At 39.5% G+C, this 15,655-nt stretch overlaps 1 protein-coding gene across 1 annotated transcript in view; it reads right to left on the bottom strand.

Moving 5' to 3' along the window:
- Positions 1-15,588, bottom strand: part of LOC108677002 (myosin-I heavy chain) — a gene marked incomplete at its 3' end in the record, with an annotated part of 37,354 nt that extends 21,766 nt beyond the window's left edge. Inside the window, exon 1 of the mRNA XM_047884622.1 lies at positions 15,465-15,588. Within this exon, the coding sequence (XP_047740578.1) occupies positions 15,465-15,489 (25 nt within the window). The remainder of the gene's footprint in view (positions 1-15,464) is intronic.
- Between the last annotated feature and the right edge of the window lie 67 nt (positions 15,589-15,655).

Below are 15,655 nucleotides of genomic sequence, written 5' to 3'. Positions count from 1 at the left end.
CAGTCCACTCTAGAGGGTGAGTGCAGTCCACTCTAGGGGGTGAGTGCAGTCCACTCTAGGGGGTGAGTGCAGTCCACTCTAGGGGGTGAGTGCAGTCCACTCTAGGGGGTGAGTGCAGTCCACTCTAGGGGGTGAGTGCAGTCCACTCTAGGGGGTGAGTGCAGTCCACTCTAGAGGGTGAGTGCAGTCCACTCTAGAGGGTGAGTGCAGTCCACTCTAGAGGGTGAGTGCAGTCCACTCTAGAGGGTGAGTGCAGTCCGCTCTAGAGAGTGAGTGCAGTCCATCGTGTGAGCTATCGCATTTTGCAGTCTACAAGTGCAAAATCTAAGTGAACTGGTGTGCCGGTTACTCTCTACACATTCAAGTACAAATAATTCGGAGTACATTCGCACCTCTGGCCGCGGGGAGTGCTCCCCCTAGCCAGATGCGGGGTAGCTCCCCTGGGCTTGTCGTCCTAGTCCGAGCCTCCACGTCAAGTCCTTCCGTCAAGTTTAGGACGGTGTCGTCCATGTCACGCTGAATTCTCCACGTTCCGTTTACCTCCAAGCGTCAAGTAAGGCTTCATTTATTTTCAGGCCACAATTCCTCTACCGCGTTACCAGCTTTAGGATGTAAAGTTGATGCTACGCCAGGACTGGACAGTAAACGATTTTAGTTCCACCGTTTCGTTGCTCAACATTTTAATTTATTCGAGATATTAGTTGCGTTATTTACTTCACTCTTCGGTATGGTTAGTCAGGAGGCGGTTGCCGAGGCTGCCATTAGAGGTCGAGCGTATTCACCCTAAAAAGCTATTGATCTTCAAGTACCGGTAATTAAGAAAAGTGAACTAATTAAGGGATCAAAATACCTGTCTTAAAAATTACCTCACTTCAACACAGAAATTATTACTCATTAACGGATTATTTGCCTGAATTCTCTAGTAATCATTCATGCATACATTTATTGTACAGCTCATTCATGCGGGCGAATTCCTCTCTCCCCTGAGTTGTCTGTAGTTCATGCACTTTCAGGAAGATGCTCACAGGCGACGCATGACAGGCGGTGTAGCAGGCGACGCATGGCGGGTGATGTGTGGCATGCGAGACAAGGCAGGCGCGCGGCAGGCGATGTATCAGTCAACGCAGGCGACGCATCAGACGAGGTAAGGCAGGCGCACGTGGCAGGCGAAGCATCAGTCAAGGCATGGCTGGCAACGCATCAGACGAGGTAAGTCAGGCACGTGGCAGGCGGAGCATCAGTCAACGCATGGCTGGCAACGCATCAGGCGAAGCAGGGCAGGTGCATGGCAGGCGATGCATCAGTCAACGCAGGCGACGCATCAGACGAGGTAAGGCAGGCACGCGTGGCAGGCGATGCATCAGACAACGCGTGGCAGACAAACAGGACAATGCAGTGACGTGTGCTGGATCATTACTCAAACATCACTATAATATTAGACACGCTATAGTATTCAATTAATACGCAATAACTTCATGATAGAGCATTAAGCTATTTTTCAGTTTCTTTGATACAAAAAAAATCAGTAGTTGGCCCGAAAATAATCCTTTGGAAATTAAATAATAAAGACTAGTTCGCAATTTTTCTACGACGATTCGACCACAGCCACAAACAGTCGTCTGTGCTACCCATGCCTATATAGATGGCTGGTAGCGAGTTTGAAATAAATTATATTATATTATACTTGATTACTAAATAAAGCATAAGACACTCATGTTTAGAATGATATGACTGTCATGGAGGAGTGTCAGACATACGTGAGCCATGTTCACATAGACGTTACTCGCGCTACAGATAACACGACAGACGAGCTCACCGGATCTGCTTGCTCCCCCCAGTGCAGAGAAAATTACAACTCACGTGTAAAATATTTATGGAAGTCTGTCAGGGAGCATCGAGTAAACCCACGGGTAAGAATTATGAGCAAAACACGCGAGCAGGAATAGATCCTGATAGAAAGGTGAGCAGCACATGGTCACACTAACTCTTCCTTTCTCCAGTAAAAACAGAGTGACGTTGTCGACAAAACAGATTGACCAATTTTGAACATGGTAAATTATCAAAATGTAAAGAAATCAATTTGATAACATTTATGAATAGATATTTTATGTATCCCAAAAGATTTTCCCCTATATTTTGAATCAATCTCGCGCATACGATTAATGTCAGGAATATGAATTAAAAGAATTGAATAAGAAAAGAATTCCTGAATATGAATTAAAAGGTGTAACCCCGCACAGGGCGGATGCAGGATGCCCGCATCTGCTGCCGGATAACAATACAAAGCCTACCAGCTGGTCCCCTTTTCTGCAATTAACCCTCTACCGACTGACATGAGTAACCGGAGCAATATTAGTAGTATATTAACATTACTAATATAATATAATAATATTAGTAATAACATTAGTAACCGGAGCAATATTGTCACAAGCCTACTTCCCAAAAAAATACATTCTAGTGAGCGCAAAATGACTTGCACTGATGGTTGCCGCCACGTATGACAACTTTGAAATTTTCTCTGTTGCGTACAAACGTCCTCGGGTTGCTACACTCAATAGTTTACCTATAATGTAAGTCCAATTAAGTTGTGTTCCCGGAGAGTGACATACGGCGGGAGGGGGTTAAGCTAAGAACATTTGGCTGAGAATTGCTGAATAAAATCGTAACTGCGTGAGAATGTTTCCATGTAGAATATAAACGTGTTTTTGATGTTCTGTAACCTTAGTAAAATGATGGCAGCATTTCATAACTCTCCGACGAAGCGCAGAATTCAGATCTTCATTAGTAGATAAAAACTAGAACGCTTTTAGATTAAGTAGCATAAGCAATACTTAAATTTGAAGGTTGCGATGTTTCTCGCGAAACGAATGTCACTTCTATCAAATTTTTTGATTACTGTCGGGCAAATTACAGAGCATGTTAAACATCGTTTCTCATGTTTGAAAAAATAACCATTTTTTCAAATCTTGTTGGCACGAGCTGCTATACAAGCTTAGAAAGTCAAACAGAAGACAAAAAAGGCGCCAGGTGTCGGAGGTAAACATAAGCTTCGATCAAACTCGGATGAAAAAAACACGGATGTTGGTATGACGGTACAGGTTACGCCGACCAACTGGGCTGTGGTGAACACGATGGAATGCAAGAGCTGCTGAGGCAAAGACTGCATTTATACCTTCAGATGATGAACACGCTGAACGATTGCGACGGCCGTTGCAATAAAAAATTATAACTTTCCTTCTAAAATCTAATCAATTGAATTTGTACTGCAAACTAAGCCAATACAAAACTTGTGCAAACAGCAGTAGTGTAGATATTGGCCAGAGGCCAAAGACAACTGTATTGAAATTATCGCGATTTATGAAGTTCGTTCACTATTTTTGTTACAAATCGTTTAATATAGAATTTAATTTACACACAGATATGTATAGGTATTTGGGCAAGAAATATCTCCATCCTGAATTCCACAACATACTAAGACGGACGGATGTGCATTAGTGAAGTTCGTTCGCTATTTTAGTTACAAATCGTTCAATAGAATATAATTTAGACACAGATTTGTATAGATATATGGGTAAGGAATATTTCTATCTTGAATTCCACAACACACGAAGATGGACGGATGTGCAGCCTTTAACCCCTTGACGCGTGCTGTTTATGGGCCATGCCAGAGCAGCTTATGGGCTCGTCTCCAGCCTAATGACGAGTTCGATGGGACACTTTTCCCTTCCAGAATAAGAACCTCGCATGATGCATGTATTTGCAAAACGCCAAGTGTGATTCATGTGCACAACAGAGCATTGATACTCACTTATGCTCACCTTCTTCTTATGCGTACGGTATTACATACTTTGACAGACACAAATATTCTTATAGTTGATTGATAATAAGGCTTTTATTAATAAGAAGCACACCAGTTCTGATAACAATACAAGGCATACTGAATTTTCTTAGATTATCAGGCTTCATCTGAAATGGCTGAATGGTAACATAAAAAATATAACTCAGTACGCACTGCAGTGAGTGACAGAAATCGCATTTTCTCGTCCGTCCGTCCGTGAATTCACAGACGGACGGACATGACAAGCACAATAGCGCCTTTTTTCAATAAATGAGAAAATGCGCTATATATGCTGAATTGCCAATGTAGGTGAATGCAAATAATTAAAACGTGAGCTAGAACACATCGCATGCACTCGGCGCCAGCACATCGATTGCAGCTCCTCTACTGCAGACGACGTCGTAGATCGAAACTCCGGCGCCAGAGCGTCTTCACCGCGCCTTGTGGCGTCATGTCAACAGTGAGTAATAGAAAAATACTCACTCAGAATATCTTTCTACGAATATCTTTTATTTTGAATACAGATATTCTTTTCGAATATCTTTTTTTCTTTCTTAGAATATCTTTCTTTTCTTTCAAAGTACGAGAAATAAATTAAGATACTCTCTCTTAGATCTGAGAAAGTTCTCAGATCTAAGATAATTTAGTATTTTCTAGCCCTTATTAGGCGTCAAGTCCAGCAAAAAAGTACGAGAAAGATAATCCTACTTAGATTTAAGAATATACTACAGTTACGCAAGTATCTCATTTACGAATTTAAGTCGTAACTGTCATAAGAATTTACGACAGTTACGCAAGTATCTGAGATCTAAGATGGGAACTTTTGACTGCCCAAATATCCTGGGATACCAACGTCTAACACACAGAGCTATGGGGGGAAAATCACCGTATGAAAGCTATATCATGAAATATCATTGATGGTCCCAAGAATTATATAGAAAAGTTTTATGGCATTATAAAGCCTTTACCTAAATACAAATTCCTATATACGCAGTAGCCATCGAAAATATTTTAATTTCCTCAAGATTTTTGTAAGTAAAGAACAAGAAAATGACACTTCGCATCAAATTCTATGGTTTACAAATCAAATAGTCTGTTTAAATTACTAATATATTATTTCATAATACCATTACCACACCTATAAATGCCCACAATCGTCAAGAAAGATTTGATTAGTAAGAAACGAGTTCATCTTTCACCGATTTACGAACCCAGGGCAGGACCAAATTAAGTTTGTATAGGCAGCCTGATGATTAAATTATTAGATTTAAGTTTCATCTTTTAAGTAATATTAGTATTAATTATAGTATATTGACTAAAAGCGAGATGAAGATATGACGAGAATAATCATTCAAAGTTAATCAGGAGAGTTAATGCTGAACCAACCATTCCGCATCACACTCCCTGTACAATGAGATATAGAGAACCTGATATGCGATGCGAGTTAGAATAGAATAGTATAGAATAGAATAGAATAGAAGTGTCGGTACTGAAGAAATAGGACCATGGTTCTTGCCGATTCTTGTACTTTTCGTGACTTGATTCACAAGGGATCCGGCCTTTGGATCCCGATCTTTCCATAACTGACGATTGTTTGAAAAAGCTGCTGTCAGACACAATCAAACAAGACCGAGACAATTCTAATAATACCGATATAATGACAACCACAGAGCTACAGAGTACAATTGAGTGCTCCTAGTGAAGTTAATAGATTTGTCATAATCAGTATAGGACCAATTATAGCTAAATGCCATGAATTGATAATAAGCCGAAAATGAGAGAACATAATTGAAACGGTCGGTCTGCTAAGTGCTTCTTGAGTAATAAATAATTCATTTAATAAAATGATCTGAAACAGGCATCTGTTCAACCATATTCAGCGATGAAAGACGTTTACAAGTCATTGTCACCGCTAATGTCATCGAAATTGAATAATAATCAGGATAATAAATAATATTAATAAATTGATTAATGATCAGGAATGAACAATGAATGTCTTGCATCAAGTTATAACAACACAATAACTAGACGACAAGGCGGTGCTTTTTCAATCGTTTGATGAATCGATTTGATAAATGAGTGAAATATAAACCAAGATGACGCAATATCTGCAGTAAATGCTGACATTAAACTTCATTTTGACAACACGCACCTTGGAAATATGATCAAAATAACGGCCCATAAACTATTATATGCAGATATAATACGTATATAATATGATGCTTCCTGCATAATATATTATATGCAGGAAGCAAGCGGGTTCAGACTATGTATATTTAATGTAAGCAAAGTCAGACATTGCAGGAATGTATTCTGAAGTCCAAGCAAATGTGCTAACTAATGCAACTTCGAATGAACTACAGCTCAATAACTGGTGAATAATGCAGAGGGTGAAGTAAGTGAGGAAGTTGTTGCAGTAGCCTGTTGAATACAAATGAGTCCATGCAGATGCGTGTGTGCCATGAGTATGTATTTGTTAGTGTAAAATTCAACAGTCGTTGTTTGATTGATTCATTCAAGGTGCGGAATTGAAGCATCAGCGCTTAAATTTAATATGCGTATAACTGAATGAAATTCAGCACGCAAAACGTAAAAAGAGATGATTCATCATTAATGAAAGATTGAATAGTCGAAGGTTATATTGTCATGTATAGTTACGCTCTAAAAACTTGGTAACTAAAATTTTTGTAACTCAGAAGTTCAGACATAACAAGGAATTTAAAAGCACAGAAAACGCCAAGCAAATTCACCATGCATATCGCAGAATTTCAAATTTAAATGATATTATTCCCTCTTAGATTGTCGAACTGATGATGGAGCTGGACTCTGAAACGTGTTCATGATATAGTGAATTTACTTGGCGTTTTCTTAGCTTTTAAATTCATTAAACAGCATGCTGGACGTTACAAGAGGAAACTGTGCCGCGTGATTTAAATCGTGTGAAATACGAGGACTCCAACAGCTGCACTTTCTCTATTGTACACCAGCGTCTATAATGAACCGGATATCACGAGGCCTTGGCGAGGGATATATTGTGTATGTTCCTTTCGCATTAATTAAACTGCCAACTGTCTAAACTTATATATATATCATGTCAATGCAAGAAACGAACTCAAGGCATTATAATTAATGAAGGCATGTATGAAAAAAATGCAGGCAAATGAGGCTTACTATAGAGAATGCAATCGTCTCTCGTTTTTTTCAGTTTTGAGGTAATATCAAATAGGCTATGTCATACGAAGGGACGCATAAAGAAGTCGCTTACCGAAATATCTTTAATAATAGAATATTTGATCATATATTTTATAATAGATTAAAGTTTTGGTGCCCGCACCTTGAAGCCGGTTAGACCTTATATCCCAGTGAAAATTTACAGACGCGGCAGCTTCTGATTTGGATTACCAGAAGCTGGGGCGACTCTTCATTTTGTTAGGGTAGCAGGACCCGCATAACAGCTTCCTGCCGCAGACCTCAGACACACCCTCGTCGTATCGACCTTATCTTCAAGCGGGCATTTAAAAGAATGGAAGTCACGGCGCTTGTTGCACTGCAACGCACCATACCTCTTGCAGGGGTAAACCAATTTTATTCTAAGGACGCGCCCTTAAATGAAGCTGCATCACCATAAGATCGATCCAAACCATTTAAATTAAAAGAACGATGTTATAGCAGCTTAATTTATGCACACTTTTCTGCATGTATGATAATTTATTTGGTGATTATGTACATAGTTTATCAAAAGCAAGGATTTGCTTCCTAATTTCCGTAAGTCTGACGTCTTTCGTCGGCAGTCTGATACCCCAAACCAACACCACAAATAATCATCGGTCTATAGAAATTTAACCCAAGATTAGATCCAACGTCGGCCCCTCTAAGATTATTGCATACCGGAATGTTTTGGGATGAAACAGCGAAATTTATGGATGCAAAAGATAGCGGTATTTATCCCTACGTATACTTCGCAGAGAAGCACAATTAATTGGTTGTCCTGCAGAGGGCCCACTTTGAAACACCGACAATCACAACAGAGCTAAGACATGATATTCCTGGTGGCGTATTAGTAGCAAAAAGAAATAATTTGGTTTCACTCGTGGAGGAAAGTCAGATCAGTAACTTATGGATGGACGATCGTTAAAAATTTGTGATGCAAGTAGACTTACTAACGTGCAGGAGTAACTGAGAAGGCATACCGTAAAATGGGGTAACTTAGACCACTTTTTTCTTTATAACTGATGCCATTTTTTTACTAGCTAAATTAAACTTGAATTGAAACATGCAAAATACAGGTCTATACTCTAGCTTCACTCACCATAAATTGCTGGCTCCTGCCTCTCATAGTCTTTATGTAATTTCAATATAGTCTGAAACATAAAGAAAAAACATAAATAGGCTGTCAAACATAAAATATGTTATATATGGTAATTTTATATTAACTTCCAAGCCGGTCTATGTTACCCCGTCAGGGCTGACATTAGGTGGTCTAAGTTACCCCATTTAAGGGCGGCGCCCCTCATTTGCAAACTATGACACTTTCCTAAAATTTGTCACTGGCATATGTAACTAGAAGAGTTCTACTACAATGCATCAGAACCTGGAGTTATTTAACCAAAAAATAAAAAAATTGGAGGGGGTACTCTGACTGGCTTTGAATAATAGCTTTTTTTCGTGGGTCACATTTTTAATTTTTTAACCTATTAGATATGCAAACTTTTCAAATCTTTCTATTGTGTTATGTAGCCTCAGTATTAGGCCTTTAATGCCCATTGACAAAATTTTTCTACGTCAAATAGTTTTTGAGTTGTGGGGGTTTTTGTTAAAAAAAGGAAAAGTGGTCTAAGTTACCCCGCCGGTCTAAGTTACCCCATTTTACGGTATATGAATAACTGAGTGAAGGCATGTTCAAGTAATTGAACATGCCTTCACTTCACTGAACATGCCTATAGGCATGTTCCTCTGCCACCAACATACGTATAGATTCACACTTTTCTTCGATAAATAAGTAACTGCACAAGCGACGACATATGTATGAGTAACTTAGCATAAAGACTTGTATGAGTAACTTGATAAATACATACATGAGTAACTTAGTAAATACATGCATGAGTAAGTGAGTGAAGATGCCTGTTGTAAGCCTTACGAGCTGACTATCTGGAAAGCAAATAAGCCGTTACCCTGAAGCTCTGACCGCAACGCTCAGATTATAGGACGTATAAGCGCAGACCAACGATAACGAATCTTGGCTTAAGAGAGCAAGTTCCTATTGGCATAGCTTAGTGATGCGGCTAAAAAACTGTTTTAAATATAAAATAGCTTCTTTCCAGGAAAACAAAGCAACTAAAAAATTTTCATTTTTGTTTTTCAATCTCGACCTGCATTCATATGATTCTAAAGTGTGAATAAGCGTTTTACATTATAAAAAAAAAATATTCTAGGCATTTGAATAGAAATTTCTTCAATCTTTTTTAGATAAAGGCATTAGAGACAAATTGGACCAAAATTACATATTGGAAGACTAGGAATTCTCAGCTTAAATACATGAAATCATTATTCATATTATTGATAACACTTATCTCTCCTCACATTCCCCCGTATATGGATAAAAATTTCCACCCAGCAACCATGCCCCCACACACAGCACTCCCCTCCTCTGCCATCAACATACATACATTCACACCCAGCACCCATGCCCTCACTCCCAGCACCCATGCCCTCACTACCAGCACCCATGCCCTCACTCCCAGCACCCATGCCCTCACACCCAACAGTCCCTTCCTCAGCCAGCATATACCTGTAAAACATACAAACATTCTATATCATTGCTTTCACTACCAGAGACAGCACGGGCAGCAATACTGATCAGCAGGAGTGAACATATAGGAGCCAATACGCAATAACGATGCAGTAACGCTGCTTGGTAATTATCATGTGAAATTTCTTCCACAGCTACGTGAAGAGGAGCCGCAGTTGAGCTGCATAAGAATTAAACTTAGTGTTATCTCATTCCCACTATTATATTTATTACGTCTCCATTAATATTACAATCTATCACAATCTAACACATCAATCCTGTGCATGCACAAATGTCAAAAACTGCCGGCTACCGATATTGCAAAAAAAATCTGCAAATGATGCCCGCTGTAACTTGCTTAATGCATAATAAAATTAGAAAAACAACACGTCATTAAACATCAGTGCTATTCGAAATATTCAAAATACGAAGACACGTTGCTTGTAAACAAAGAGTTGTAAGGCCGGATGTAATACAGGGACACGAATAAATGAATGTACATCGATATTCTGATAACGCGGGTAGCTGTGAGTTCCTAAATTATTCTATAGACCGGAATCTATTCACCGTCACGTCCTGCATGGTCGCTCGTTTAGGGACCGCTATTTCAAATAATAAAATCCGATATTAAATACTAACAAATCACAGATTTTCAATTATATCAATTCATTATTTGATTTCATTTTCATGTTGATTTTTCAAACGATTAATAATTTACCACGGATTACATGAAGTTATCACGAAGAGTTCAAGAGAAATCTTGAAGACAAAGGGACGTTGAATTAAGGACATGCTTTTTTGCTGATAAATTCATCAACTGTGTCAGATGGAAGAAAAAAATTAATGTAAAATCAAATTGAATAAATTAATAATCCCAGCTTTTGGCACTACTGTTTTTTTAATCGGGAGGTTTAAATTGAAAATAACCAGTGTTAATATATTGGTTGAAACGTTAGAGATTTTTCTAACTAAATGGTGATCACTTAATGGTTTCTGTTGTTATAGCGATTACCTACCCTAACAAAATTTAGAGTCGCCCCAGTTTCTTGTAATCCAAATCAGACTGCCGCGTCTGTAAATTTTTACTGGGTAGTTGGTGCAGCGCATCAAAGACGATTATCAAAAGCGTATCATGCGCTCCGTACGTAAGGCGTATCAAGCAAGGCGTAGAATGCATAGCGCAATAAGCGCATATGCAAGGCGAATTTTGTAGAGAGAATTTTCTGATGCGTATAACGGTTGCGCACATACAGAAAGTTAAATGCTGGGCATATCATGTAAAGCGTAATTTAATAAGCGTGTTAAGCGGGCGTATCTGAAGAAAGAATCTAAAAAATCGTGTCTAAAAGAAGAATTTATAATTGTATCTAAAAGAATCTAATTAAAAGAATAAATACAGTCATTGCCGCGTCGTTCGACAGGAGCAAATCTACAGGGTGGCCCAGTGGTTACACTTCAGAGTACCAGCATTGGAGGAGCGAGCTACTGGTTCTATACCAGCTATATACCTGTTCTATACGGTTCTATACCAGCTACCTGTTCTACAGGTTCTATACCAGCCACCTGTATACCAGCTACCTGTGACAGTTCTGGTCAGAATCGGCGAGGAGATCGGGCGGTTCAGCACTGAAAAATGGGAACAGTAAGTTGCCTGTTTGAAACTATAAAAAGCAGTGAATGTTCTGAGATGTTCAGAGTCGGCGACAGGTCTAACAGCCTCTTTAACGCTACGTAACACCGCTAAACAAGAGTCAAGTGCAGCTGGCATTTCACTCGAAGAAAAAAATGTAACATGTTGTCCAATACAGGAGACTTTTTTACCCACAGCCCTAGATAATACACCCTTTCGCCGCACCAGACTAGTTCAGGATGAACCACACACAAGGACAACAACTGCACCGTTATTTAGACCAAGACTCACTTTTTCCTACGAGTGTACGGATACTGTGGTGCAATGCATTTCAGGCGTCGCTCGTCCGCAGCGGCTGAGAACCTGTACCTCCCCCCCCACCCCTCCAACGCCATGCTCCCCAGTCCCCCCACCCGAAAGTTTGTTCTAATATTGTCATTCACACATTATAATAATAACCATTATAATAATATTGCCATTAAAATAATGTTGAACCTGCCCCCCCCACCCGAAAGTTTTACGACGGTCGTGAAGTCTGTTTCTCTACGACGGTCGTAAAGTCTGTTTCTCTACGAAGGTCGTAAAGTCTGTTTCTCTACGAAGGTCGTAAAGTCTGTTTCTCTACGAAGGTCGTAAAGTCTGTTTCTCTACGACGGTCGTGAAGTCTGTTTCTCTACGACGGTCGTAAAGTCTGTTTCTCTACGACGGTCGTAAAGTCTGTTTCTCTACGACGGTCGTAAAGTCTGTTTCTCTACGACGGTTGTAAAGTCTGTTTCTCTACGACGGTTGTAAAGTCTGTTTCTCAACGGTTTAAGATTTGCATCAATTTTTACGAGCCGGAAGATTCATCAACGATCAGAGACCAAAAAGAATTGTTTAATGTCAGATTTTCCCAGAGTTTGATCAAGTCTCTGGAAAGAAACAAGGTCTGGATAAATTTCTACGCAGATATTATTTTGTCTGAAAAGTTTTAGTTACTACTTATGCATCTCAATAATTATTTGCGATAAAAAAAACATCCTGGCTATTGTATTTTGAATTCATTATTGGAAACATTCAAATGTAATAAATGTAATGTAATAAATGTAAGTGCAGTGCTGATTCCAAATTTTCTGTCAATGTCTATTCTTCATTATTTTGAATTTTTATTCCTTATGACATTACATAACGGATGACATAAGTTTTCAGGAAGGCAAATAAACAACAAAACAATTATGGTTACACAATTGAAATAAAGTTTCGGAAAATCTAATTTCTGAAGCCAGTAAAGAAATCATTCAATTATAACGTGCATTTAGCCCTATGAATTTTCAGAAATTTTGCATATTAAAGGAGAAAATCGCAGGTGAAGAATCTATTAAATACTGTCATTACGCTTCAAAAAAGTTAAATAATATAAATCGGCCAAACATTGAAATGTAAAATCTATCATCAATTTAGTTCAATTTCACCACGTACGTTGCTTTAATTGCTGCTTGCAACGTTTAAAAAATGCGAAATAACGTCAATTTCCTTATCCGAGTGAAAACTATCATTAAAATGTTCATAAATTTAGATACGGAACGATGATGAGATAATTGGAGAGTGATGATAATAAGTCATCATACAAGGTACCTTGCACGATAAAGGATGAAATTGATTAAATTTGTATTGTCTGATGATGCTTCTAACCTCGAATGAAGAAGTGGCCGTATCGGAATAAAAGCCTAATTGAAATTTCAAGAGGCGAAATATGTAACGATGCATATAGAGCGTTCGTGCTAAGCATGTGTATGAACGCGTTCAAGAACAGACTAGATAAAGCTATGGAAAAATATATGTTCAGATTTGAAATACCTAGCACCATATCGAACCCGGTGGAAGTCTAGTAGCTACTTGAAACTATCGTCAGTCATGAAAAGGTCCGGTCAAATGACACGCTTTTAGATCTTCTGTGAACAAGGTACGAAAAGGAAAAGAATCGGCGACAGGCCACATCAGGCCTACACTTCAGCGCCGAGATCACTATGTTATGATATGTGTCGAACGACCTCATCTCGCATCCTATATTATATACAATTAAGGAATTTGCCTAACCTGCTCGATGCGCGATACTCGGTGTGGGCATGCCTTCTCCTGCCTGTTTATTTTAATGTCCCTAACAAATTAAATGATATGTTCATGCCCTTAACAAATTACCTTAACAAACCAATGGCTAATGTACACTATATAGCAATGATTGTGTGAAATCTAACCTCGAGTGCTCCACGCTCGATGAAATAGCTACGCGACATGAATTTGAAAAATTACAAGTTAAAAATGGTATTTATGATTACTATTTGTCAATGGTAGGCGAGAACAAATTAAGTTCACAGTGAACCTAAAGTAGTTCAGTGTAGCGCGAGAACGGATTAAGTTCATAATGAGCGAAGTTCCGCGCGGCGGAGCAGCGACCGGAAGATCAGCGACTTCCGAAGTCTGGAGGAGAATTTCGGCGTGTCGGACGCAGCTCGTGTAGCCGGCGCATGCGGTTGCCTGCGCTGGCGTTTCCCAGTGAAAATTTACAGACGCAACAGCTTCTGATTTGGAGTATCAGAAGCTGGGGCGACTCTAAATTTTGTTAGGGTTGCGGTTGCCTGGGCCGGTCACATCGTTGGGGATTTTGGGGGCTGGGTTGGGGGGTGTTGGGGCTAGGGGGTGGTAACGGCCGGGGTTGTGCTGGGGCTGGGGGAGGATTCAAGAATGCTGGGAACTGTAGTTGGGAATGCTGCTGTTGGGGCTGAGACATGCAGTGGGAGTGAATATGGCTGAGGAATGCTTCCGTCCCACCGTGATTTATGCTTTGTCATCGCCAAGGATCATTTACCGGGCCATATATAATCACGGCGAGACGCCACAGAGCAACAGACAGAGAAAAAGATAGAAAAATAATAGAGCTATACCAGACAGAGAAAAAGAGAAAATAATAGAGCTATAAAATGGTAACAAAAATTAGGAAAAATGTAAAAAATCGATAGCCGGGAGTAAACCACGAATATTATCGGACGAGATACCCTTAATATAAGGAAGCATATTAATTTCAAGCATCAAACTATATATAACACGAGTGAAGCAAATGCCTTTCAGTCGGCCACGCGCCGTAGCCGCATTTGTACGCATTGTTCGCGTCACGAGTTGACGTGAACTGAGCTTTAACATCGACGCCGATAGCCTACTATTTAGTAAAAACAGATATGCAGGATGCGTCATGTAAATTAACCACATACCATCTTTAAATGCGAATAATTTAAGAGAATGAGATTAAAAGATTTTCTTATCTAGTATTTTTTCGAGGTTATACGTCATGTTTCAGTATTCAACACTTCGACTCCCATTGCTTCATCTTGTACTATTATTCAATTTTTTGTACTGTTTTTAAACAGGGTTGCCAGACGGTCATTTTTTCCGGACAAATTCCGTGATTTAATTTTTCACAATTGCGTTGGCCGGCTAAAATTTATGATAGGGGTACTTCCGAATTAAATTTTAAGTACTGCAAAAAGAAAATAAATGGAATTTTTATAGCGGAACCTACAAATAAAGTAGTATATATCGAGTTATCGGCCTATTTTGGCCTTTTTTGTTCTCGGATTTGGTCGATTTTAGGCAACCTGAATTATGTACCACTACGTCCTGAAGAAATAAATTTTGTGGTACGCATATGTACCACTTCGGAGTCAACGTGTTAAGCGTCGATTCACAACCAACATGCGTGACCATACTTGCAAGTTGCAATTAAACTAATAGAATGTAATATAAAAATATCTAGCATTATAATGGTTAAATAATTAATGGTCATGATTAAAATGGTGGTTTCAGGAAAGTAAAATGTACATCCGGATTTCCTGCCCCATGGAGTCTGCGCGGACAATGGAATGTTGATAGCAGATGCCACAAGTCCAAGTCAACAACACGGAAACGCACAAACATAAGCTCGGAATTTCCTAGCCCACAAAGACTATGTCTCTCACAGGCGCAAGTAATTGTAAACAATGAATGTATGAGGGTGAATGAGCGGATAACAAGCATGCTGGGCTGTGCCTTCAAAAATCGATGAGGGTTGGTCCCGAGATCCGCGACTCTGCTCTGCAACATGACTTCTAAAGTTCTAACAAGCCTAATTTCCCTTTCATTTAGCGTGTATGGGAAAAAAATGAGCTTTTTACATATAGCAAAGCATATTTACTTACCATTGGCACCAAATATGTGCGACATTATGCAAGATTTAGCCTCATGAGCTTCACTATCACAATTCACCGAGTCTCACGGCGAAAACTTCGAGCACGATCATCACACACACTCTCACCACCGTGTCTGACGCTACACTGTCATCATCAAGCCGCAGCAGCTGCGCTGCTGGCCGAAAGCCCGAAACAGTGAG

The sequence above is a fragment of the Hyalella azteca genome, unplaced genomic scaffold, assembly GCF_000764305.2.
Source record: "Hyalella azteca isolate HAZT.00-mixed unplaced genomic scaffold, Hazt_2.0.2 contig15757, whole genome shotgun sequence".
Classification (NCBI taxonomy): domain Eukaryota; kingdom Metazoa; phylum Arthropoda; class Malacostraca; order Amphipoda; family Hyalellidae; genus Hyalella; species Hyalella azteca.
This window is presented reverse-complemented; position numbering and strand designations above follow the sequence as displayed.